At 36.4% G+C, this 23,141-nt stretch overlaps 1 protein-coding gene across 5 annotated transcripts in view; it reads left to right on the top strand.

The window, feature by feature from the left end:
* Positions 1-23,141, top strand: part of WASHC4 (WASH complex subunit 4) — a 41,881-nt gene that overhangs the window by 5,328 nt on the left and 13,412 nt on the right. For 4 of the 5 annotated variants that reach the window (XM_051784364.1, XM_051784365.1, XM_051784363.1 and 1 more), the window contains exons 3-23: positions 205-258; positions 367-432; positions 605-650; positions 3,101-3,168; positions 6,099-6,181; positions 7,216-7,258; positions 7,701-7,804; positions 8,455-8,575; positions 9,998-10,121; positions 10,221-10,348; positions 11,041-11,201; positions 13,496-13,622; positions 14,907-15,032; positions 15,537-15,644; positions 17,322-17,468; positions 17,586-17,665; positions 18,515-18,620; positions 19,400-19,516; positions 20,520-20,688; positions 20,824-20,978; positions 22,497-22,571. In XM_051784364.1, coding sequence (XP_051640324.1) covers positions 205-258; positions 367-432; positions 605-650; positions 3,101-3,168; positions 6,099-6,181; positions 7,216-7,258; positions 7,701-7,804; positions 8,455-8,575; positions 9,998-10,121; positions 10,221-10,348; positions 11,041-11,201; positions 13,496-13,622; positions 14,907-15,032; positions 15,537-15,644; positions 17,322-17,468; positions 17,586-17,665; positions 18,515-18,620; positions 19,400-19,516; positions 20,520-20,688; positions 20,824-20,978; positions 22,497-22,571 — 2,208 coding nt within the window. Of the gene's footprint in view, positions 1-204; positions 259-366; positions 433-604; positions 651-3,100; positions 3,169-6,098; positions 6,182-7,215; positions 7,259-7,700; positions 7,805-8,454; positions 8,576-9,997; positions 10,122-10,220; positions 10,349-11,040; positions 11,202-13,495; positions 13,623-14,906; positions 15,033-15,536; positions 15,645-17,321; positions 17,469-17,585; positions 17,666-18,514; positions 18,621-19,399; positions 19,517-20,519; positions 20,689-20,823; positions 20,979-22,496; positions 22,572-23,141 lie in introns of those variants that run through there. The other variant, XM_051784366.1, reaches the window with a different exon arrangement.

Raw genomic sequence — 23,141 nt, 5'->3', positions numbered from 1 at the left:
GGTTTCCTGCAGTGCAGGTTGCCAGTAATGTGCAATTATTGCTCTCTTATTGCATACCCTATTTGAGATTAAACTGGGGAGGATACATGGCTAGTAGGATAAGTGTATTTTAACCAATGTTATTTGAAGTTGTTAATTTGTTATTTTTGTTTGCTTGTTTTGTTTGTGATTTTTTAATTTATTTTTTTTATATTTTAATTTTAGCTTTTGCCATATGAACAGTCCTCCCTACTGGAGCTCATAAAGACAGAAAACAAGGTAAGTGCTTTATGCTTAGAAGATAAAATGTTATTCTACCTAAAATCAAGCCCTCTAAATGTGAATATGTTTGTAATCTGTGTGGTTTTTTTCCTCCTTTGAGTCTAGGTTCTAAACAAAGTAATAACTGTGTATGCTGCTCTTTGTTGTGAAATCAAGAAGTTAAAATATGAGGTAAATTCAGCTAACTTTTATTACTATGTGTGAAAATGTTTGCAGATTGGCAAGCTGATGTATAGATTTATTCTTTAGCAGTAAAGAAACAAGATTGATGACTAAATAAGTTTTGTAGCATGATTACCTATATCCTATTTATTAAAAAACAAATTTCTGCTTTTGTTGTTAGGCAGAAACTAAATTTTATAATGGCCTCTTGTTTTATGGAGAAGGAGGTGAGTAGCTCCCTTTACTGTAAAAGTTTGAAGTTTTGAATTATTGCTTCTGGTTATATTAAATGCTACAATAACTGTAATTTTATAATATGGATACATGATTTCTGTGTCTTTAACTGATGCACACCAAATAACAAACTTTGAGGTTATAGGGATGTATGTTAGTGTCTTGTGACTGTCTTGAGTGAGTTTAAGATAATAATCAGGTTTATCCTAAAGCCCTCTTACCTGCAGTAAGTATTGTTACATTAACAGGAAGTTTTGTTACAGCCTTGTTTAAATGAGAAGTAGAGAGTGTGGGCTGTTGATGGTGTATTAAATATCTAACCTACAGCTTAACTACAGCAGCAGTTATTTTTCCAAGTATGGCATTGAAAACACATATTTCATGTGTAAACGCGTTGTAAACCGACTTATTTCCTACTGTGACTAGATTTTACATTGTTTATAGCAAAACAATAAATCTGTAATTTGACCATAATAAAACAGTGAAACCATTAATAAATAACTTGGCCAAAGTCCTGCCTCCTTTAGTATGCAATCAGTTATTCCAAGAGAAGTTGGCGTGTTAATGTCACCTGCCCTTTGAAGTGCAGGTAATAGTACTCACACTACTGTTTAGACCATGATGTAGCACAGGCACAAGTGATTGTAAGTCACTTCAATTGACAAATCATGAGACCCTGCTTTAGGTGAAAGCTGCTTTTTGTCTTGGACTTAAACTGGTAACTCCTGTGAGTGACTGGTCTTAAACTTCCACCTTAAAAGATGCTAGTGCGGGAATAAGCACAGATCTGGATCCTGAGGACTGAATATATCAGTGAGTTGATTTAGAGACCTATCGCCCAACTTTATTTTCTATTTCAGTAATTTGAGAGAAAAGTAATACAGTGGTATTGTAGGAGGGCATTTCCAAAGCTTTTCAAGAACCTTGACTGTAACAGAAATACCAAGCAATGTGAAATCTTTGAGCTAGGGACTGTTTATCATTCTTTTAAGTGCTATATAAGATGACTGTTGCAGTTAAGGAACGTGAAGAAATGTGGGTGTTTGTTATGGGTAGTTTTTTTGGTGGTTTTGTTGTTTTTTTTTCTTTGCAGATTCTCATGTCTTATTAGACATGGGTTTAAATATTTTAAAGTCATTGCTGCCAAAATGATACTAGGAGATCCCTTAAAACTTCTCCATGTTTGTAGCATGAAAAAGTCAGACTGTAGCAGATTAGTATGTTACAGTAGCAGTTTGTTCCTGGTGGGTGTTGAGCAGAGAGTACTTGGGAATGGCAGGAATGGAGAGGTGAACCTTCTGTGGGTTAGGCAGGAATGCAGAAATTTATGTTCTGCACTTCCATATGCCTACTTGTAGCATTTGCTTTGATAACAGCAAGCTTGCTTACTTTAAACAAGTGGCAAAGTTACTGACTCAAGGGTAGTTGAAATTTAAACAAATACTGTGCTGGCTTTTTCCAGCTGTGTAAAGAAACATTTTTTTCCCCCATCTTATCTTTGCAGTGGCTAGGGATAGTCTAGGAAATTTATTAAATAGTTAGTTGGATAGGTTTTTTTGGGACATACACTAAACAGAGTAAAGATTACATTCAATGTGTAAAGGGGAAACAATATTTAATATCTCGTCCCAGAGCTCCATCTTAGAGAAGTATGGAGACTGCTTTAATCTCTGAGTGCTCTGAAAGAACATATTTTACGATGCAATAAGACCTGAATTTCTTAGGCAATAAACTTGCAATTGTAAACCTTTTTTGCTCAGAGTGGCCCAATAGAAAAATTGAGTCTAGAGCATCAATCTGTAATCACAGTAAAAAACCCCAGTATTTTGTCAGTTGGTGTTAAAACTGCTCCAGATGACTGAAACAATTTGGTATTGGTGATATAATTATTGTATTTCATAGTATTCTGTTAGTGTTCTGTGTCATACAGATAATGCTGTGAAGCTGTGGTGATGAGCCAGTTCTTTTGTGCAAGACGATATGTAGGAAAAAGAAAATCAATTTCTTGAGGAAAGATTTTCCTTCTGGTTAGTCATGTAGTATATTCTTTCAGTAAATAATATCTGGATGTTCCTTGCAGTATAAATACCTAATGCTGTCGTACATACTTTTTAAAAATGGGAAGTTTTATATGAAGTTACATAATACATATGCCTTTAAAAAATTATGTTTCGTATTCTTTATTTTATTTCTGGTGACGGAGACACTTTTTCCTGCTTTGTATCTAATTTATAAATAATGCAATTTTAATTGAGAAAGAAACTTCAAAAATAAGTCCAGCTTAGGGAAGAAAAATTAAGAGTTTTTGAGGCTCCATCAATACGTTTACAATAGTGCACTCCACTTGTATGACAAGCAAATGGCTTGGAGGGCAAGCTTCAATGTTAATTTAAGAGGTGTAACACAGGCTTTTGGAAGTGTTGACAAATGTTTCTCTTTTTAGCCACAGATTCCAGCATGGTGGAGGGAGATTGCCAAATACAGATGGGAAGATTTGTTTCTTTCTTGCAGGTAGCATATATTTTGATTTTTTTGACAGCAATTATAATGTTAATTTTACTTGCAAAGTGGATTTAACAGTAAGCCTTATCCTGTCTGCATCTTGCTGAAAGGCATTGCAGTCATTTGATGTATTACTATGTTTTGCCTGCAGACCTGTCACAACTGGCTGATATATCACACATTGTTTTGAGGTTTTTTTATACTTGTCTTTGGAAGTCTCATGGCTAGGCTTCGCGAACGAAGATTTGGGTCTTTGGAAGTCTAATGAGAGAAGAAATTACACTTCGTGTAATTGCTCAAAGAAATTAGAATTTACTTAAGAAAATTTCAGTATGAGAAGATAAATTGAAGTTGTTTTCATTTAACAGTAAAGTTCAAGCTAGCTATTTTTATGGTTTTCATTATAAGTTTTGCTTTTCATAGAACACTGGAAATGGATTAATTTTTCTATGCATGTTTTTTTAGCTGATAAAAGAAAGCAAAATTAAAACATGTACCTGGGAAAAAATTGCTTGTGAGTCATTCAAACTTTTGTGGAATAACACTCATTTCTTATACAGTTTGGTAGTTCAGAGTCCTTTGCACGAAAACAGGATCTGTTTTTCTTCTGAGGATTTCCTGTGCTCTTGGGTTTCAGTCTACTGTGGAGTTTTTTGTCCTTGATATAGCTTAAATGACTGTCCTGTTCCCAAAAATGTTTCTATTTTTATGCAATATGGCTTGTAATGAGATATCTGTGTTCAAGTAGAGAATATATAAGAAGCTTCTAGAATGTTTAAACAAATTCTAGTTTAACAAATGTTAAAATTCCTCTTCTTGCTGTATAGTTGCATAGCAGTACTTAACTGAGTCATAACAGGTTGAATGCTATAGGAAGTTGTTTCTCAACCTGTTTTACCATGCCCAAGTGCATTAGGATCTCTTAGATTTTTTTCCTGTTTTCCAAACTTTTTGTCCTATCAAATGTGTAGGTTTCATCCTTCATCCTCTGTTTCCTCCTGTCAGATGTTTGAGACCTTTTAGTGATTCTGAGATGGTGCTACTGTGCATTTGTGCTTTTCCTGAGTCCAGGTGGAAGTTGAGAGCAGGATCTGGATATCTGTGCATATTGCAAACCCACTCCTTAGAACAAGTTTGTTAATTTATGGGGTATATGCTGATGTGTGTATTTAAAGGGTAAACACTTCACAGAAATACAGGAGTATTGCTTGTAAGCCCGCTTTGTATATTTGCTATGATGGGTTAGGAACCTTGAGAAACTCTGGAAGAAAGGGAAATGCAAGATGTTACCCCCAAGGGAGGGTTTGCTGTGCTAACAGATATGTCATCATCATCGTCATGGCCAGGCTTCACGAACGAAGGTTTGGGAAAGGCTCTATCCACATTTGTTACAAGCACGCTGGTGGCTTATCAGGCCAATATGAGGTAGACATAGACATTGCAATCAGACATGCAACAGATGTGTATTGCTTTGGGTAAAGCTATGAGGGAGATGTTTTCCTTGTGGACTTTGTTCTTTTTTCACCTATTGTCTTCTCCTAAATCCACTTGGAGTAGTCCATATCCATAGACTAGGAAATGCTGTTCTGGTCAATGTTGTAAGCATATCCCCAAGGATGATGTGAAAATATGAAGTTTACAAAAGAGGCGAAAAGTTGCTTTCATAGAGCTAATGTCCACCTATTGGTTTATTGGCTCTTCTGAGTTTGGGATTCCTTGATTAGCTATATGCAATAGCCTCAAATTTGCTATGTCAAAACATTTTTTTTTAAATATTGTCAAAATAATGGTCTGAAAACACTACTTAGGTACTCTTGATTGTGCAGAAGACAGTATATTTGAAGAACTCTAAAATTATAATCTTGTCTGTGTTATGTAGTTGCTAATATGCGTGTGCTGTTAAATTGGACCATTTCCTGGAAATTTTAAAATGGCAGGTGGTGCTTCCCCCCCCCCCCCAGGAAACATGATCTCTGTTGTCTATTAATCCATTCCTCTGGAATCTGTTGGCTTATTTCAGCGGCATTTGTTAGAGCAATACAAATATAAGAAGTAATGTTTTGTGAAAACTGGTGACTAATAGAAGGCAGAAACCCAAATAAGATCTATTTTTGACAGAGAGGAAGACAGAATTCAGCTGTTAGCCAGTTTTCTGGCAGGAGTGGATGGCTGTCTGCTTAGCCAGTGTGGGCTGTCTGCCATGGAACCATCCATTGGCTGACTGGCCAGGCTCATCACACATGGACTTTTCCCCAATGGGATTATAAGGTGCATTAATGAGCAAGTATTATTGCAGTTAAGGGAAACTCAGATTAGTTCTCCTGTTGCTCAAGGAATGCCTTGTTAAAATCCATTATAGAAATTAAGATAGTCCTTTACGTGGTCAGAGCTGACATGTTCTTACCCACTGTGTGTTACGTTACTGAGCTCAAGTTCTGCTTTAACCAAGCAAACCTCTCAAAGACATTGGCTTTGTTTGTGTGCTTGTTTTAAAGCAATATTATGTGTCTTACCACTCTTATGGTCGGTACAGGCTTCTGTGGTAATTTCTAATTTGAATTTGACTATCACCAGCATCCAGAGTTTGACTCTTGAATCTAGTGGCGAAAAAGCGCAGCCTCTGCTCCCGGGGATATTGTTGCTGCAAGTACTTGGGCACTGTTGTCAAGTCACTTCTTACTGTCTTTGGTATACGTAGTCAAAGTTGTACTGGAAGCTTGTGTTTGGTAGCTTCTTAGCTTAGTCCCAGATTCCTTTTCAGAGTCATTAGTAGGATGTTTGCCATTGTGCTGTAGGTCTGTCCGCTGACTCAGATTAAGGATATAGTTGGAGCTTGGGCTGCAAGTTCAGTAGTTTATGTTTGTTGTTTCTGATGTAGAGACAACTTGTGTATGAGGAAACTCTATACATATATATGCATTTTATTTTCTGTATTGCAGGAGCTGTCTTGCTTTGTTACCCGATGTTACGAAGTGGTGGTGAATGTAGTGCATCAGTTGGCTGTTCTGTATACCAGCAACAAGTAATTATTCCCTAAAATTCTGTATTGTTGTAATGTAGTTAAAAGTATAAAATATGAATGTTTTATTTAAGGCATGGTAATTTTTGGAATGTTGTTGTCTAGAGATATGGATAGTGCTTTTCTGAGAAAATTTGGGCTTCGTAAACTATTATGGAAGTGGTTTTGTTTGATTTTCAGAAAAAACAGTGTTTATATATAATGAGATGCAAGAATTTTATTTTTTGTCATTTTTTGATGGGGCAATTAGTTTTTATGTTTAAGAGATATTGTTTTACTTTTTTCATCCTTGCTCTGTTTGAGAGATTCCTCCTGTTGGCTGATGCAGTAGTTACCAATAGCTTCAGAAGCTTAAAAATCAGATCATTTCCACAGTCTGTTTTACATATGTAAATATTGGTATATATTCTTCACAGAACAACCATGGTTTTAACACTTGAACTTGAGCTTAGTAAGGACTGTTTGGTTTAACTCCTTTAAAAACTGAAGGTAGTTTAGTTCTGAATAGAATTGATGGATTAAGCTTTCAGTATCACTGCAGGATTCTTGATTCCTTCCCCATCCCCCAGCAGGATAGCAGCATTCTTCTCTGTTTTATTTGTTGCTTTTATTTTTGCCTTACACCACAGCACAAGGTAGACTTTTTGTGTGGTGCTGGATGTGTAACTTGGACATGGCTTGATTAAATATGTGAAGTGATTTTGATTTTTGGGCCCTGAGGCTGTGTGTATCAAGGCGACTTGCCATTAGCATAACTGAATTGGGAATTGCTGAGATGTGTGCACTGAGTACAGTAGGTGCTTTGAAGCAGTCACATGCTGTACATTTAAAAATACAATATTAAGTCTGATCATAGCACACAGATATCACATAGCATATACTTTCAATTGGGTTTTTAGATTCTTTTTTTCCTGAAGTTACTGTTAATGAATAAAAAATGTACCCCAAGGAAAAAAGAACACATCATGATACAGAATCGATAGATATGATCTGTTCTGAGGATTAAAAAGGCATTAAAATATTTATTTTATTTATAGGAATGCACCTAAAATTATAGAGACGTCTGGAGTTCATTTTCAGGTGGGAGTAATTTGGAACTCTTTTGCTTATGTTTATATATATATTTTGTTAATCAGCTTTTTCTGGCCTTTATGTGGGAAGGCTGGTATCTCCATGTCTGTCATATTGTAGCTTTCTTAGCTGTAAAGTGTTTGCATGCTCCCTTATTGCAATATGTGCTTCTGCACATAGACAGTTTTAAAAATCATGTCTCCAGTGTCAAAATAGATCAGTGAATTTAGTTTGCATGCAGACACCACTTTTATGTTCCTCGTGTCACTACAAGACATACAAAATCTTTGAGCTACTAAACCGTGAGATCTCCTATTTAACTCTCTAGCTGATGTCTTGTTGGCTGAAAATATATTGAAAGAAACCGAAATTTTGTATGCCACATATGACTGCAATAAACTTTTTGATAACTACAGTCCTTTTCCTTCCCTTTTTTTTTTTTCACAAACAGGCAATGTATGAGCATCTAGGAGAGTTGCTCACAGTCTTGATCACTCTGGATGAAATAATTGACAATCATGCCACGCTGAAAGATCACTGGACCATGTATAAGAGGTGTGTCTCTCATGTGAAAAACACTCCCACAACATACAAGATGAAAGTATGTTCGTCTGTGTGGGAGTGTCAGTGTGGGAACATGGATTTTGGTAGTCTCAAGAGTTTTCCAGAAGTTTCAGTGCAGAGCAGGGCTAATCTCCCACAGTGTCCTTCTAACAGCATGAGTAAGTTTTTAAAGTGCTGAGTGTTACATTTTCAATACAAGGTAAACATCTTGGCAAACAGGGGAATGGTTGGTGGGGTTTAAAGTATATTCAGTAAGAAATTTAGTTGTGTACAGAACTGATCTAAGACTACCCCTGTCTATGCTGATCATGGGGATGGGCATGGAGATTTAAGAAAGGATACTATCTTAAATAAAAGCTGAAGAGTGAACAATTATAAAAGTAGCTAAATTAGTGGAATAATAAGTGTTTCCTTGAAAATCTAAATTAAATGTGAGTTACTCAGTTGCAAGTTGATTCTATAGACCTAGTGTTTTTTGTGGGGTTTTTGATTTATTTTTTTTTTTTTTTAAATTTTGGAGTTGCTGCTAAGAGCAGGTGTTGGCAATCAAAATCTATTATCAAAATAGTGCAGAATATGATAAAACTGTGAGCGTGTTTTAATTGTCTTGTATGTATGTGTTCCACACCTATTCCTTACAGGCTGCTAAAATCTGTCCATCACAACCCTTCCAAGTTTGGAATTCAAGAAGATAAACTGAAGCCATTTGAAAAACTACTGTTAAAACTGGAATGCCAGTTACTTGAAGGAATGATATTTCAGGTAATGAAATTAATGTTCCCCAGTATGATAGGGAAAACAAACATGAAAGCAACGCTCTTTTTAGAATGGTTTGTTTGTTTGTATTTTGGTTTTGTTCCGGTTCCAGTGATATGTGAATTTGACTCTTGCATGGGAGGAAAAAAAAGGCTCTATTGTAACATCCTTCCTTGCTCTTCTCATGTGCTTGAACTGTGCCAAGCTTTGAATGGTAGCAGTAAATGCTGACTGTTTTGCCGAATTAGGGAAACACAGACAACTTGGTATTAGGGCTGTGTATTATCAGGGAGTCTGGTTTTGTCCATGTGATAGTGAGCAGGCTTACATAGCCTAGGTCCGCTTCATTTTAGCTGCAAATTAATTAGTCTCCTGAGTAACATTTAAAATACATTAAGTGTGACATCTCATTCCTAGCTTATGAGACAGGTCATTGGGAACCACTTCAATGGTGCACCCCTGAAACATGCAAGTGCACAGGTGGGTGAGAAGGATTAGTACATTTTCAGTACAGTTAAATGTGTTCATACAAGAAGTCATCTTTTTTTAGAAAGGCATGTATTTGAGACATTGAAATTGGATGCTGTGGCAGAGTGGGCAGAGGATAATGTTGCTGAATTTGGTCAAAGCAGAGTCAGTTGTTCAGTTCTTGCAGGTTACAATGGTATAGGGAAGAAGGGTTCTGTAAAAGCCTTTAAAAGGGAAATTGTAGGTAAATAATTAAGCACAGTTGGCTTATTCTTTCAAAGGACATTGCTACCAGATATCCATTTTTCATCTTAGATTTCCCTAATGTTGCATTAGTGCAAAGACTTCATTATGTGTTTGAGACATCAGTAGGATTGGGCTGGTATTCACTCAGGAAGTTTCCCCTACTGAGCTGCAAATGCTTCTTCTCAACAAAAATACATTAAAATTATGTTTAAATGCAGTTCCACTAAAGACTTCTCTAATATCCTTAGAAAGTATGAAACGTGTTTCTATTTTTTGACTTCTGTGTGGGTTTTGGTACTTTTTTAAACCACCAGCAGTAGTGTGTGATTTTATGCTACAGGGTCATAAACCATATCCTACAAGTGACTTGCATGATAATCTTGTTTAGGTAAAGGGTAGTTATAGTGTAATAATAAAAGTATGCATCTAGTTTCTTAGCACTAGCACATCAAATGGTTTCTTTAAAAATGCTCCTTAAAGGAGATGAGAAATTAATAAAATGGGGTTTTGAATGCCAGTTATAAGAGGTTTTTTAGTATTTTCTGTTATTATGCTAAAAAATGTAAGCATTGTTAAAAATCCGTATGCTGTAGAAGTCTGACTTACTTCAGTTTAGTCTTAAATCAGTGAGCTCTTCTCTTGAAGACCAGTACTCTTTTGAGGTCCAGAATTCATGGCCTTATCATTATGCTTTTTTTTCCCCTTTTTACTCAGGCCTGTATAGAGCAACAGTTTGATTCCTTAAATGGTGGGGTGTCGGTGTCGAAGAACAGCACATTTGCCGAAGAATTCGCTCATACTCTTCGCACAGCTTTTGCAAATGTTGAAGCCAAACTTGGTAATGCGAGCCCGTACTTTTCCTGCCAGCTTAGTTGTTTCTAAAATTGTTTATATTGTTTACCTGGGAGTAAACTTAACCAAAGCTGTGTTCCTGCAGGTGAACCTTCAGAAATGGACCAGAGAGATAAATATGTGGGCATCTGTGGCCTCTTTGTACTGCATTTTCAGATTTTTCGGACTGTAGACAAGAAATTTTACAAGTCATTGTTGGATGTCTGTAAAAAGGTGAATGCTTTATTGTTTTGTCAATAATTGAGAGGGGAAATAAATCTTCAGTCATGAAGGAGATACTTTTCTTAGATGCATAGCATAGCACAGACTTGGGAAAAGAAAGAACACGCAATTTACAAAAAATATGTCAGAAAGCAGAATTGAGAATTTCCTACTTTTTATAACTTGGCCATTTTCTTCTAGAGATGGTCTAAAACTTGGGTACTCACATAGCAGCAAGGTAAAATAACTTGAAATTACCATTAAAATATTTCTTCTCAAGATTAATGTGGCACTGAGGACAAAAAACTGTTTGAGTTATGAGTACTCTGGTGCTGAATAAATGCTGTGGGTTTTGACCTTGGCTATGAACATGTCTTTTGGAAGACCTCTAAGTCCAAAGGTGATTTGGGCCTTTTCATATTGGATGGTATTACAAAATTATTAAATTCTCTGATAGTGTTTAGAATCTCTAATACTGTTTAGAGTGGTAATAACTTTGCCTGTAGTGTCCTTAGTGGGCTTCTAGGAAAGAAACTTCTTATTAACATGAATGTAATACTTTGTAAAAACCAGTTATGCAGAAAAAAACTGTGTTTTGACTTAAAAGAGGCATAAGAAACATGCATGGTGGCATAGTATTTGTTGTAGTTAATTATGTTTATTGCTACTTGGTAGTATTCCCCCCCTTTTTTTTTTCTTTACAGGTGCCAGCCATTACATTAACAGCTAACATTATCTGGTTTGCTGACAACTTTCTGATTCAGAAGATACCAGCTGCTGCCAAACTTGTGGACAAGAAAAGTATTCATTCAGTAAAAACACAAAGGGAGAACTTTCTGCAGCAGAGGGCACAGTCACTTACCAAGTATGCTTTCTAAATACTGCTGCATGATGCTGTTTGGCAAAGAGGTTATAAACCATGGGTTTCTGAGTTTCTTCATTCAGTGTACTAGCCTGTTGTATATTGTTGCTCAGTGGTGTTAATCACCTGTTCCACTTCAGTGCAGCAATGTGTGCATGTGTTAATGTTGCTGCAAAAAGTTTTAGTCAAAACTAAGCTGCTTTTCATGTCATGCTTTCAGAAAAATGTGTATTATGACACCAAAATAACTGCTCCTGCAAGTTCTAAATATTTCTTTCAGTTACTTCTATTTCCATACTTTCAAGTTCCTTCTTATTTTAAACTAGTGTCTAGTAACCCGAGCTGCTCTGTTTTCTATTAGGGCTCTCTGCTTTCTATGTGTTTATGGAGGTAAGTTGCTAGTAGACTTATAATCAAGTTTTTCTCTGCTTGGTGAGGATACTTTCTTTGCAAGCATTTCTTTCTTTGTGACTGTTTTTATTGCTTTTTTAATGGTCTTTGAAATTATCTGTATTTGAAAAAAGCTTCTCTTGTTTTGTGCTCTGCATGTAGTTTGCAGCTCACTTCCTTCTCTTCTAAAATATGCTTAAAGATAAGATGAATTTTTTTTAGTTGTTAAGAACAAGTGTACTGCATAGGAAGGTAACAGGGCTAAGATTTCTGTTTCAGACCAAAACAAGAAGGTGGAAACTGGGTTCTGTGGAATAGGAGTAAAAACTTTAATTTTTCATGTTGTCTTCAAACCCTACAAGCAAGCTGGCAGAACTGAGTTGGAGGGGAGGAGGGAAGGGGGAAAAGCAACTCCTTGCCTACGTGATCCTCTGACAGATTATTTTCTCTACTTCCCCGTTTCTGACAGATTATTTTCTCTACTTCTCTGTTTTTTTTCAATCCACTTCTTCCTAGTTTATGTCCTGCAACCACAGAAAGATTCAAGAGCTGTGACTGAGTCTTTTTTGGGCTTTAATTCCTGGATGGGGCATAACTGCACTGCTGCTTTGCTTCTGGTCTTGGGCAGTGGTACTTAAGATTAAAAAGAGGTTGAAAAAAAATCTGTGTATTCACAGACATTTCGTAGAATCATAGAATCATTTAGCTTGGAAAAGATCTCTAAGATAATCAAGTCCAACTGTTAACCCAATTATTTCTGAGCCATTACCACTAAACCATGTCCCCAGGCACCACATCTACGTGGCTTTTAAACACCTACAGAGATGGTGACTCAACCCTTTCCCTAGACAGCCTGTTCCAGTGCTTGTCAACCCTTTAGGTGAAGAAATTTTCCTAATATCCAATCTAAACCTCACCTGGCACAACTTGAGGCCATTTCCTCTTGTCTTGTCACTTGGGAGAAGAGGCTGACTGTCACCTTGCTAAAATCTCCTTTCAGGCAGTTGTAGAGAGCAGTAGTGTCTTTCCTGAGCCTCTTTTTCCGCAGGCTGAACAACCCCAGCTTCTTCATAGGACTTGTGCTCTAGACCCTTCACAGGCTTTGTTGCCTTACTTTGTACACACAATTTTGAGGATATTGTAATAAAATCCAGATTTTCCTTCTGCTGATTTGAATAGTGCAAGTAATGTTTTCTTGCTTTTTTATAAATCCTTGCACTGCTTTTGATAATTGCACTATTACCTTAAATATGAGTCCTCTTTAAAGTGTAACTTTTGGTAACAGAATCAGTGATCTGAATATATTCCTGCTACAAGTGCTGCAATAAGTTGTAGTGCAGTGTTGCAATTCGATAGCATGGAATAAAGAGTTTTATAAAAGTGAACTCTATTTGAACATTTAATTACTACTAGTGTAATTCAAGCAGATAAAGTTCTGTAGAATTTTGTTACGTAAGAGCAGTCCAGTCTGACATTGATGTAATGACAAATTATACTTTTGTATGTGTGTGTATATAATACAACAGAAATTCAAACTTGGATGAAAAAACTTATACCCAGTGTTGGACTTTTTTGTGTAGTCTTTAAAAGCATTTTCTAACAGTTTTATTTCCTGTTTTAATTTAAGGAAGTGTAGTATATGTACTACTAAGAGGGCCATTTGTTCTCTTGAAAGACAGGTGATTTTTGACTCATTGTACAGATATAATTGGCAGACTAATCCTTACCTATAGAGAATTAAAAAGTAAATGAGTATGTGGTTCTGATACTTTTGGGAATGGTGAGTTGTTATTTTGGGGACTGAAGAGTTAAGATGTTTCCCTTGCAAGAATTTTAAGTTTTGGAAAGAGAAAGTCTTCACACTGTTCTTATTTGAGGCGAGCAACATTCTTTGTTTCCTTCCCCAGAGATATGCAGTCATATTACGTTTTTGTGAGCTCGTGGATGACAAAAATGGAATCTATCTTGTCCAAGGAGCAACGCATGACAAAGTTTTCTGAAGATCTTTCGAACCGCTGCAATGTCTTCATCCAGGTGTGCAGTCTTTTAATGCGGTGATGCAGCAAACTGATGTTTTGATGCAAGTTGTTGAACATAAAAGGAAATCACAGGAGTCCTGTGATCATCAGTGTATAATTTACAGTGTGGGAAGTCTTATAAAACTTTTAATGCCCAGTAGATACTCTTTAAGGAATTCTGTATAAAAGACCTTTCCATAAAGGATGTAGAGAAAGGGAATCTGACTAAATACTCGATGGCTAAAATTTTGGATTTTTCTCTAGACTTAGGAAATCAAGAAAACTTCATTTGCTCTGTAGTAAAGGTTTTGGGTTTCTTTCCTTTTGAGTCACGAGGTACTTAAGTTGGACTGAACCAGTGTCTAATTTAGTTTTATTTAGGACAATACATGCTCCCAGTAAAGGTTTTGTGTTTCATTGTGCTTTGCCTACTGATGGTTCTTTGCAAGAGACAGCTGGTTTTCTTTTGACCAGACTACTAACAGCATGTAGTCTTAGTGTAAGATGCATCTTATTTCTGAATTTATTTTTTGCCAACTTTATATGTATCTGTCTGCCTGACAGAAAATCAGTAAGGTGTGTGAAAGCATGGTCTTGAATCTTCTGTAACTGAAGACACACATGTGCTAGGATCTGTGGTTTTTACCTTGAAATTACTTGCAGTGGACTTAGAATTTTGCTCCGTACTGAACTGAGTTTCCTGCAGTGCTTGCAGACTTTTCCTATCTTTTTTTATTGTTACTGTTTTTTCTTTGGAATAAGTTTAATAATGTTTTTGTCATGGTTTATGTAACTGACATTGTATTTAAAAGCTTAGCATATATTGATGTGGAAATAGTTGGTTTCTTTATTGTGGGATGGACATTTCTATTTCAAAAGTGTAAAACTGTATAAATACTGTTTGTGTATTTATTCCACAGAATCTGGAAGGTTTAGATTGTTTTAGTGATAGGATGTTTTTTGGGGGGATGGGAATTGTTTGGTGGGTTGGTTTACAGTAGGTCTGAAATTTTTACACCTTTGAGGCTCTGTGATTAATTCACTAACCTATGTTTAATTTGAATGACTTTAGAATCAGATGATCTACTGAGTCATAAGCAGTTCATATGTCTGCTATTGAAAGGGTTTTATTCAGCTTTGGGATCTCAGGCTTGCTTAATACAGTGGAGTGGTAGATTCTCTGATGTGCAGAGGCAAAAATTGTCCGTTATGCTGACTGTCAGAGAGGACTTATTTGATTGACAACGTTGTGGAAATACTATTTTTCTCTTTTCTCCCCTTGTATTCATTTTATTTTTAGGGTTTTCTTTATGCATACAGTCTTAGCACCATCGTTAAAACTACAATGAATCTTTACATGTCAATGCAAAAACCTATGACGAAAACCTCAGTGAAAGCCCTGTGCAGACTTGTGGAACTTCTGAAGGTAGGTCACTGGATGAAAACTATTTCATGTAGGAGATTACAATGAACGTTGATCACACATCCCATATTAAAAAAAAATTGGGAGGGGCACAGAACTGGACCCAACATTCCAGACGTGTTGAATAGAGGTGAAGGGTCACCTCCCTCGACCTGTCAGCAAAGTTTTGTCTAATGCAGTCAAAACTACCATTAGCCTTCTTTGTGGCAAGGGCATGTTGCTGCCTCACATTCAACTTGGTGTCCACCAGGACACTCAGGTTCTTTTCTGCCAAGCTGCTCACCAGTTGGGTGACTCCTTAGATCAGTCCTGAAACTTTTTTATGCTCCCGAGCAGTTTGATTTTTCTCAGTTTCTAAGGGTTAATTGCAACGGCTACTAACTGTACATTGCAAAGTGGAAAGAGTCTGTATTTGCTGTATGGATTAGTCACCCAGCATAAAGCCAGATTCTAAAGGCAACAATTTCAGTAACTGCATGAACTGTTGTGTTTTGGGATTGACTTCAGGCAATAGAACACATGTTTTACCGAAGAAGTATGGTTGTGGCAGACTCTGTGACACATATCACTCAGCATCTGCAGTATCAGGCTCTTCACTCTATTTCTGTAGCCAAGGTATGTAATCCAAGTTCTAATAATTAGTCTTCCTAGCTAAGTATTTTAAAAAATATTAATTTTAAATTAAAGTATTTTTCTTATTTTTTCAAGATCTGTAGTGTAATTCTCTGTCATAATCCACAGATATATAAGCTTTCCAGAAGTTCAGAACTGTATCCCAGAAAACTGTACAGCTTAGGTGGTTATCTATTTTTTGACCAAGAATGGTTCCCCTCTTACTCTAAACTGCTGCATCTCTTGTCATCTTCCTCTTGTGTTCTTTTTGTTTTTTATTTCTAGTGATTTTCACAAACTGACCTTTGCTTACTTCTTTTCTGATGCACACTCATAAAACAATCTGTTTCAGGTCTAAGCAAACAGGCTGTTATTTAAATCTTTGCTTGGCAAAGTAGCAGTACATGATGGCTTACAGGAGTCTAGTGTGGACATATATTCACTGTTTCACTGTGGGATAAAATGGCTTCCTTTGCTTATCATCTTGAATTTCAGAATTCAGGGCAAATAGGAAAATGAGATTTTTAGTATTCCTGTTCTGATATATTACTGATTGTTTTTATTCTTTCATCACAATCAGTACCAGAATTACAAAGGATGTATACTATTGTTAGCATTGCAGCTATAGAATTTCCCATTTCTTTGGCTGTAATCTCAATTTATGTATCTGGCTTCTCTGTATTTTTTTAGGGTAACAAATAAAATAGTTGTACTTCTAAAAAAAATATGTATATACTTAGCAGGAGTAGCATGAACTGAAGAAATTCTAGGCTTCAAAGCTACTAAGAAAAACTATATCTTCAAACAGTTCACATATGTGTGGATAACTTTCATAACCTTTTCAAATTATATCTGTAATTACATGACAATTATTTCTAAATGCATAAAAATATGCTAAGACTGGTGTATTGAAGGATATTAAAGAGAACCCATAGGTGACCAATTCTTGATGTTTTGACTACTTATCAGAAAATATGTAAAAGGTAGTTGTTGGTAAGTAAAAGAATCCATCAGTACTACCCTTTATCTGCTCCACTTTGTTTCTAAGTGGTGTAAGGTATAAGGTATATAGCAGGTAAGGTTGGGAGCTTCATGTTGAATACACTTAGAATTGAAAGATGTTTTCTTTAACTCTTTCATGAAAGTGTACCTCTTCTGAGTTACACTGCTACTCACAAATACATCTGTGACTTCAGCTTCTTGGCCAGAAGACTTGGTTCCCTTCATTTGTTCATGCAAATATGGTCACCTAATCTTTCTGGTAAATTAAAATTTGTAGAAAATTGCAAGCTGTAGTTATTACCATCTTTGTACACCTTGTGGCTTTTCAGCTGCAAGCTGGATTTTGTTACCAACAACAGAGAGTTGCTGATTAAAAATTTAAATTACATGTTCCTTAGAACTAAAATTGGCATGCAGTTGCATGCAGCTTGCACAGTGTTTGTGTTCTGTAGGACCTATGTTCACGTTGAACTGCACGTATTCCAACAGTGTAGGTGGGCAATATTGCTGAACTGATGGAGTGAGTGAATCTGGATTCAGTGAACCCTGTTCACAAAAGATAATTTGTTTGCAGAAATAATTTATGACAACTCCTCAAGCTTTGGAAATAAGTAGTAAGCTGTTACTTTTGGGCTTAGGTAACTTTTCTCTGAATTTCTTTGTCTTTCTGTCATCAAGAAAAGAGTAATTTCTGATAAAAAGTACAGTGAGCAACGCCTGGATGTCCTCTCTGCTTTGGTGTTGGCTGAGAATACCCTCAATGGGCCAAGTACAAAACAGAGGCGACTGATTGTTTCCCTTGCACTAAGTGTGGGAACACAGATGGTAAGTGCCATGATTGTTCCAGCCCTTTACTTGTTTGTTGTAGTGTCTTATAAATAAATGTAATCTTGTGTTTATTTTTTATTTTGCCTTTTTTTTTTTTTTTCTTCATTTCCATAGAAAACCTTTAAAGATGAAGAACTCATTCCCCTCCAGTTAGTTCTGAAAAAACTAGACTTGATCAGTGAACTTACAGAGCGGTAAGCAGTGGCATGTAGTATGTAGAAGGCAGTGTAGTGTCTCTGGGGGAGCTGTATCTTCACTGTGTGAATGGCAAAATCTGGTCACTGCATGCTGGTGGTGATTTTTGCATGTTTTGTAGACCCAGGGATGGACAGAAAAAAATTTCAGAGTTAACACTGAAGCTCTGGTCTTTGGGCAAGTTATATTTTACCTAACTGTTGCCCATTAGGTAATTCACTTCTGTCATTGTTCAGAAATTCTGTCACTTCCTTGGATGACTCGGCTTTATGATAAACTGACGTCTTCCTCCTACCTCAAACCCAAAATTTATGAGTTAGTACCAGTCTGTCTGGGAGATGTCACACCATGTTTTACTGCTGCTGTGGTTTCAGTGGACACTCAAGTTACATAATGTTGGCCATTCGAAAGCCAGGTGGATATCTGGGTTCCATGCATATTTTATGGAGAGAGACAAACATCTTCAGTGGATGACTCATCAGTTAAATTCCTGGCATAAGTGTTCACAGGTTGTATCAGGAGAGGCCTGTTACTCCTTTGACTTACAGGAGAAACCAACAAGATACATTTGACCTCTAGGCTACTAATTACATGTAATAACAAAATAGTTATTTAGGATTTTGCTGAGTGAGGCCCACTGAACCTTTTTTCTGAAGCAGGTAACTTTTATTTATAAATAGGCTAGTGGGAAACAAGAAATAAAAAGTTCTTGTTGTTAAGAACTTTCTTTGGGAGGACAACTCATCTGGAACATTAACATTTAGTTTAAACACACTAAAATAAGTATCACTGTGTTAGAAGAATGGTTTCTTCCAATTCTGTGTCTAATAAGTAATCTTATATTCTAGAGTTCGAGCACAATGCGACTGTTGTTTCTTATACTGGCATCGAGCAGTCTTTCCAATCTATTTGGATGATGTGTATGAGAATGCAGTTGATTCTGCTAGACTACATGTAAGTAATGTTAGTTTAACAAGCTGCTGTTGGGGGAGAGATTCACATGAAGACGGTAAAGCTTAGACTAAAGCTCTTGAAGGAAAAGCTCAAAAAAATAAAAAGTAAAAACCAGGCTGCTCCCAAAGCAAACATTTCTTCTCAATCTGGAGGTTATAAAAGCAATCTTTATTCTAAATATATCTGTTAGATTGCTCTAAAAATCATGGGTTGCTGTTATTAACTCTGGGTCCCTGTGTGTCTGTCTGTCTTTGTTCCTCTCTTCATTCATTCTAATTTGAAATGAACACTCTTTGCCAGACTTGAACACTAAAAGCCTTTGTTCTTCATTGTGGTTACATATTTCTGAAGCACATATCACTATGTTCAGTGATTCTGTGTGGAATAGTTGTCCTGTAGCTTTTTCCACCCCTCATCTCTCCTCCCCTCATTGAAATGTTATCTGTTTGCTGCAGAAATGAATTATGCTTTAGCTTGATAATCCTGATAAAAATCAATCATCTGTTCCAGAGTTGTACATGCCATGGTCAGTTACAGTACTTAAATGAATATAGTGCAAATAATTTCTGGTGAAATAGCTAAAAAATATGATCTTCCAGTCAGCAAATCAATGGCAACTAAATACTTCAGATGTACAATTAAGGACAGGAAACTTTAGTAGGGTTTATGAAGTCCATTTTTAATAAAAATGGGAAGACTAGTGGTTTTGATTTTTGTTAGCTTTGAATATTATTTGAGATGCTGGTGACATGTCTGTTAAGAGTAATATTTTTTTTCAGTATATGTTTAGTGCACTACGGGACTGTGTGCCTGCTATGATGCATGCAAGACACCTGGAATCTTATGAAGTGCTTCTGGAATGCTATGACAAAGAAATCATGGAAGTGCTCAATGAGGTAATTTGCTGTGATTGGAAACTAAAGACACCACTAAGCTTGGAATATCTTTACAGGCTAGCATCTACTATACCAAACTTGATATGATCAATAAAAATAGCACAGAGAACTTTGAGATTGATGTGAAGTATTTTAATAAATAAGAAAGTGTTCAGTTTGACTGATGATTTCAGTTATTTAAGACCTGTTGTTAATGGTATCTGTTGGCTGGGAACATGAAAATAATGCTCCCTAAATTACATAAGTTAGCAAAACCTCAGTTACAGATTTGACTGTGCAGACAGAGGAGTGCTTTTTGTCAGATTAGCTTCTGCTAATCTGCTTCTGCCTAAGATAAGTGCTACTGTTTTTAGTATGCATGGCTTTTAGTAGTGAACGGTCTGCAAATGTAGATGGCCTCTTGAGTGAATTATTATCTAGAATTATGAAGAAGGTTTGACAGAAAGAAAATGCAAATTTGCATTTCCTTAATCCTGATTTTTAACTTTTGAAGCACTGTTTTTATTTGACTAGTTCAAAACCAAACATTACATATTCTTCAGACATTCAGGCCAAATTGCTTATTGCAAGACTCTTCCTCACTGAATTAGGTCTTACTATTTAGATAGACAGCCCTCAACCTAGTTCCCCTTAAGATGAGAAGTGAGAATACTTAAGTTTAAATTTCATTAAACTCCTACATGGAAATTTTAGTCATGCAAAATATGGCACTAGGTAGTTAAACCTTTGCCTTTTCTGAGCTGTATAGCTTTTTCTTGCTACAGTGTACTAGAACAAGAACACGGGAAATAAATATCCTTCTGGCTCCCAAGTGTTGATTTGCTTGGACTTGTGTGGATCTGCCAAGGCAAAGCTGTCATCAGTAGTTCAGTCAGTCCACGTATCTGTGGAGAGAAATTTTGATTCTGCTAACAGAGCATTGTAAGTGGATACTGAACATGACTTTTTTGGTTTTGTTTTGTGGTTTGTGATCGTTTTCTTTTTTCCTAACTTCCCTTAATAGCACTTGCTGGACAAATTGTGTAAAGAGATAGAGAAGGACCTACGCTTATCAGTTCATACACACCTAAAGCTGGATGACAGAAACCCCTTCAGAGTTGGTATGAAGGATCTAGCTCACTTCTTCTTTCTGAACCCCATACGTTTTTTCAATCGATTCATTGACATAAAAGGTGAGGAGTTACATGTTTTCTTCTATTATTTTAATCTCTGTTATACTTTGGCTTAGTATATCTCTTCACTTTTTTCCACACTTCTCTAAGTAGATAGGTGGTATAATTTTAGTTCATCCTTCTATGTGTTTACAGCATATGTAACCCACTATTTGGACAAGACCTTCTACAACTTAACGACCGTAGCTCTTCATGACTGGGCCACCTACAGTGAAATGAGAAACCTGGCAACGCAGCGCTATGGTTTGAGTATGACTGAGGCACATCTTCCCAGCCAGACTCTGGAACAGGTACAGTGCCCACAGGGTATAATTTGTTCCATTCCACTGTCACACTAGCTAGCTGTTCAAAGGACTGATTGAAATTAAAGTACCCAAGAATAGAGAACTGTTTGGAAAAAGTGACCTTTAGTTTCTGGTTGACTTGTGAGACAGGATCTTTACTTACTTTAGGAGATCACACCAATATCAGTTAATTTCATGTTGGACTTGTATGATTCATTTTTTTAACGTAAGATTTAATGAAATGAGTCAAGTATGCAAAGTCAGAGAATGTTTTCTTGAAGATTCAGTGTCAGCAATTTGACAAGCAATGCGTCTGAAATAAAACTGTCACAAGTCTGGAATGACCTTTGCATGGTGTGTCTTTTCCTTGGTTTACTGCTTGCTTCTCAGCAGATTTGCCTTACTGATCATCAAGAGAAACTGTTTCACAGGCTGGACATTGAGGACTTTGGGACACTTGTGCTTAGACTAATAGGAGAGTGACTTACAGCCCCCTCAAAACTGCTAAACATGGTTACATGCAGAATAAAGTTACAGTGTCATCAAGTTAATGGTGAATGTATTCACTTTTATAGGGTCTACAAATTGCATATTTCTGAAGACTTTCTTTTAAGAGTTTTAGTATCTTGGACACATTTGGCAGTTATCTTCATTCCCTCACTTGGATTAACACATTGGTGAAAGCTCGTAGAAATATTGCCTTTTTTTTTTTCTAATGTTCATGATGACTTTGTCATCCTAAGTGGAAGGAGGGCACAGAACTAACTGCTTTTTGGTACAAAAGTGCTGTAGATCAGTTTCTGTTTCTGGGTTTGGCTTTCTATTGACAATATTTGGCCACCACATTGTTATAAAAAATTAAATAATTTCACAACATTGGTTTCATAACATTCATTCTGATATAAGCTTTACTTCAAAACAAAGACAGCTCACACTCCATAACCCTCCAGCCCCAGGAAAATCCTGATAAAATCCATGGCACAACTGGAAATAGGGTGTATAAATTAAATAGCATCCTCTCCATGCACATTGATAATGAATGGACTCCTTCAAGCAAAACAACTGCAAAATTTGTATTGTAAATAGAAAACTTCAGTCTCCTAGACAGGTTGGGCAAAGGAATATAAAAAAGTACATAGTTGCTTATGTCTCTGCAGACATCTATATGTCTGCAGAAATCTCTAAGGCAAGATTCCATTTGGAATCTGAGAACAGCCAAATTTTTTTTTATAATTGGGCCTTGTGGAATAAACTTGAGGGATTACTTACTTTCAGGAGAAGCTGGAAAAAAAACAGGCAGCAGTGTAAATGTTAAAATGTGGGCTGAGTTGCTTTATCTCCTCTAAGCATTATCTTGCAGACACTGAACAAAAATTAAGAGATTCTTCATTTTGCAAAGGAAAACATTGCTTCCTAAAACATCTTCAAGTAACAATAAAAAAATAGTATTTTTGCACCTTAGTGGTTAGATATGTTCTTGAGGAGTTTTATCATAGTAATTCTCAATAAATAATGTTGTTTCAGGGTCTGGATGTTTTGGAAATCATGAGAAATATTCATGTTTTTGTGTCCCGCTACCTCTACAATCTGAATAATCAGGTAAGGTATATCCCATCCTTTTCCTGGCATTTGGCTCCAGTTTGAAGGGGTTGAGAAATGTAGAGTAGTATATATGTAAGGAAAACCTAGGCTGAATATACATAGTGACAAGCTGTAAAATGGCTACTGCTGCTCTAGAAAAATGTCTTTGGGGATACTGTAGCTTGGTCTTGGAGAACGTTGTGTAAGCATATTTTGGATATGGTGTGCCAGTGGATCACTCCATGTCAATTTTCCAGTGAATCTACAAGGCAGCAAGGATAATTGACTGCTCTATGAGGACATACATACTAAATATGTGATTTTTGAACTTGTAAAATGGGTATCTGAAAACGTGTTATTGGAGAGATGAAGCAGTGAATGACATGGTGAACATCTACAGGGAACAAACCTGTGGGGTTTCTCACAGTGTGAGAATGAGGGGCCCACCACAAAAATGAGCAGCTTTCTTAAAGAAAAGGAAGTACCTTTTCTCACAGCACAAAGTTTAGTAGTGGAACTTGTTGCCATGGTAAATAGTGGGGCCAAAAGTACAAACAGGTGTCAAAAGAGTTTAGACCACTTAATGTC

This window comes from Manacus candei, unplaced genomic scaffold (genome assembly GCF_025592945.1).
Source record: "Manacus candei isolate 608988 ecotype Guabito, Panama unplaced genomic scaffold, ASM2559294v1 h1tg000018l, whole genome shotgun sequence".
Taxonomy (NCBI): Eukaryota; Metazoa; Chordata; class Aves; order Passeriformes; family Pipridae; genus Manacus; species Manacus candei.
Note: the sequence above shows the minus strand (reverse complement) of the source record. Positions and strands in the feature narration are given on the sequence as shown.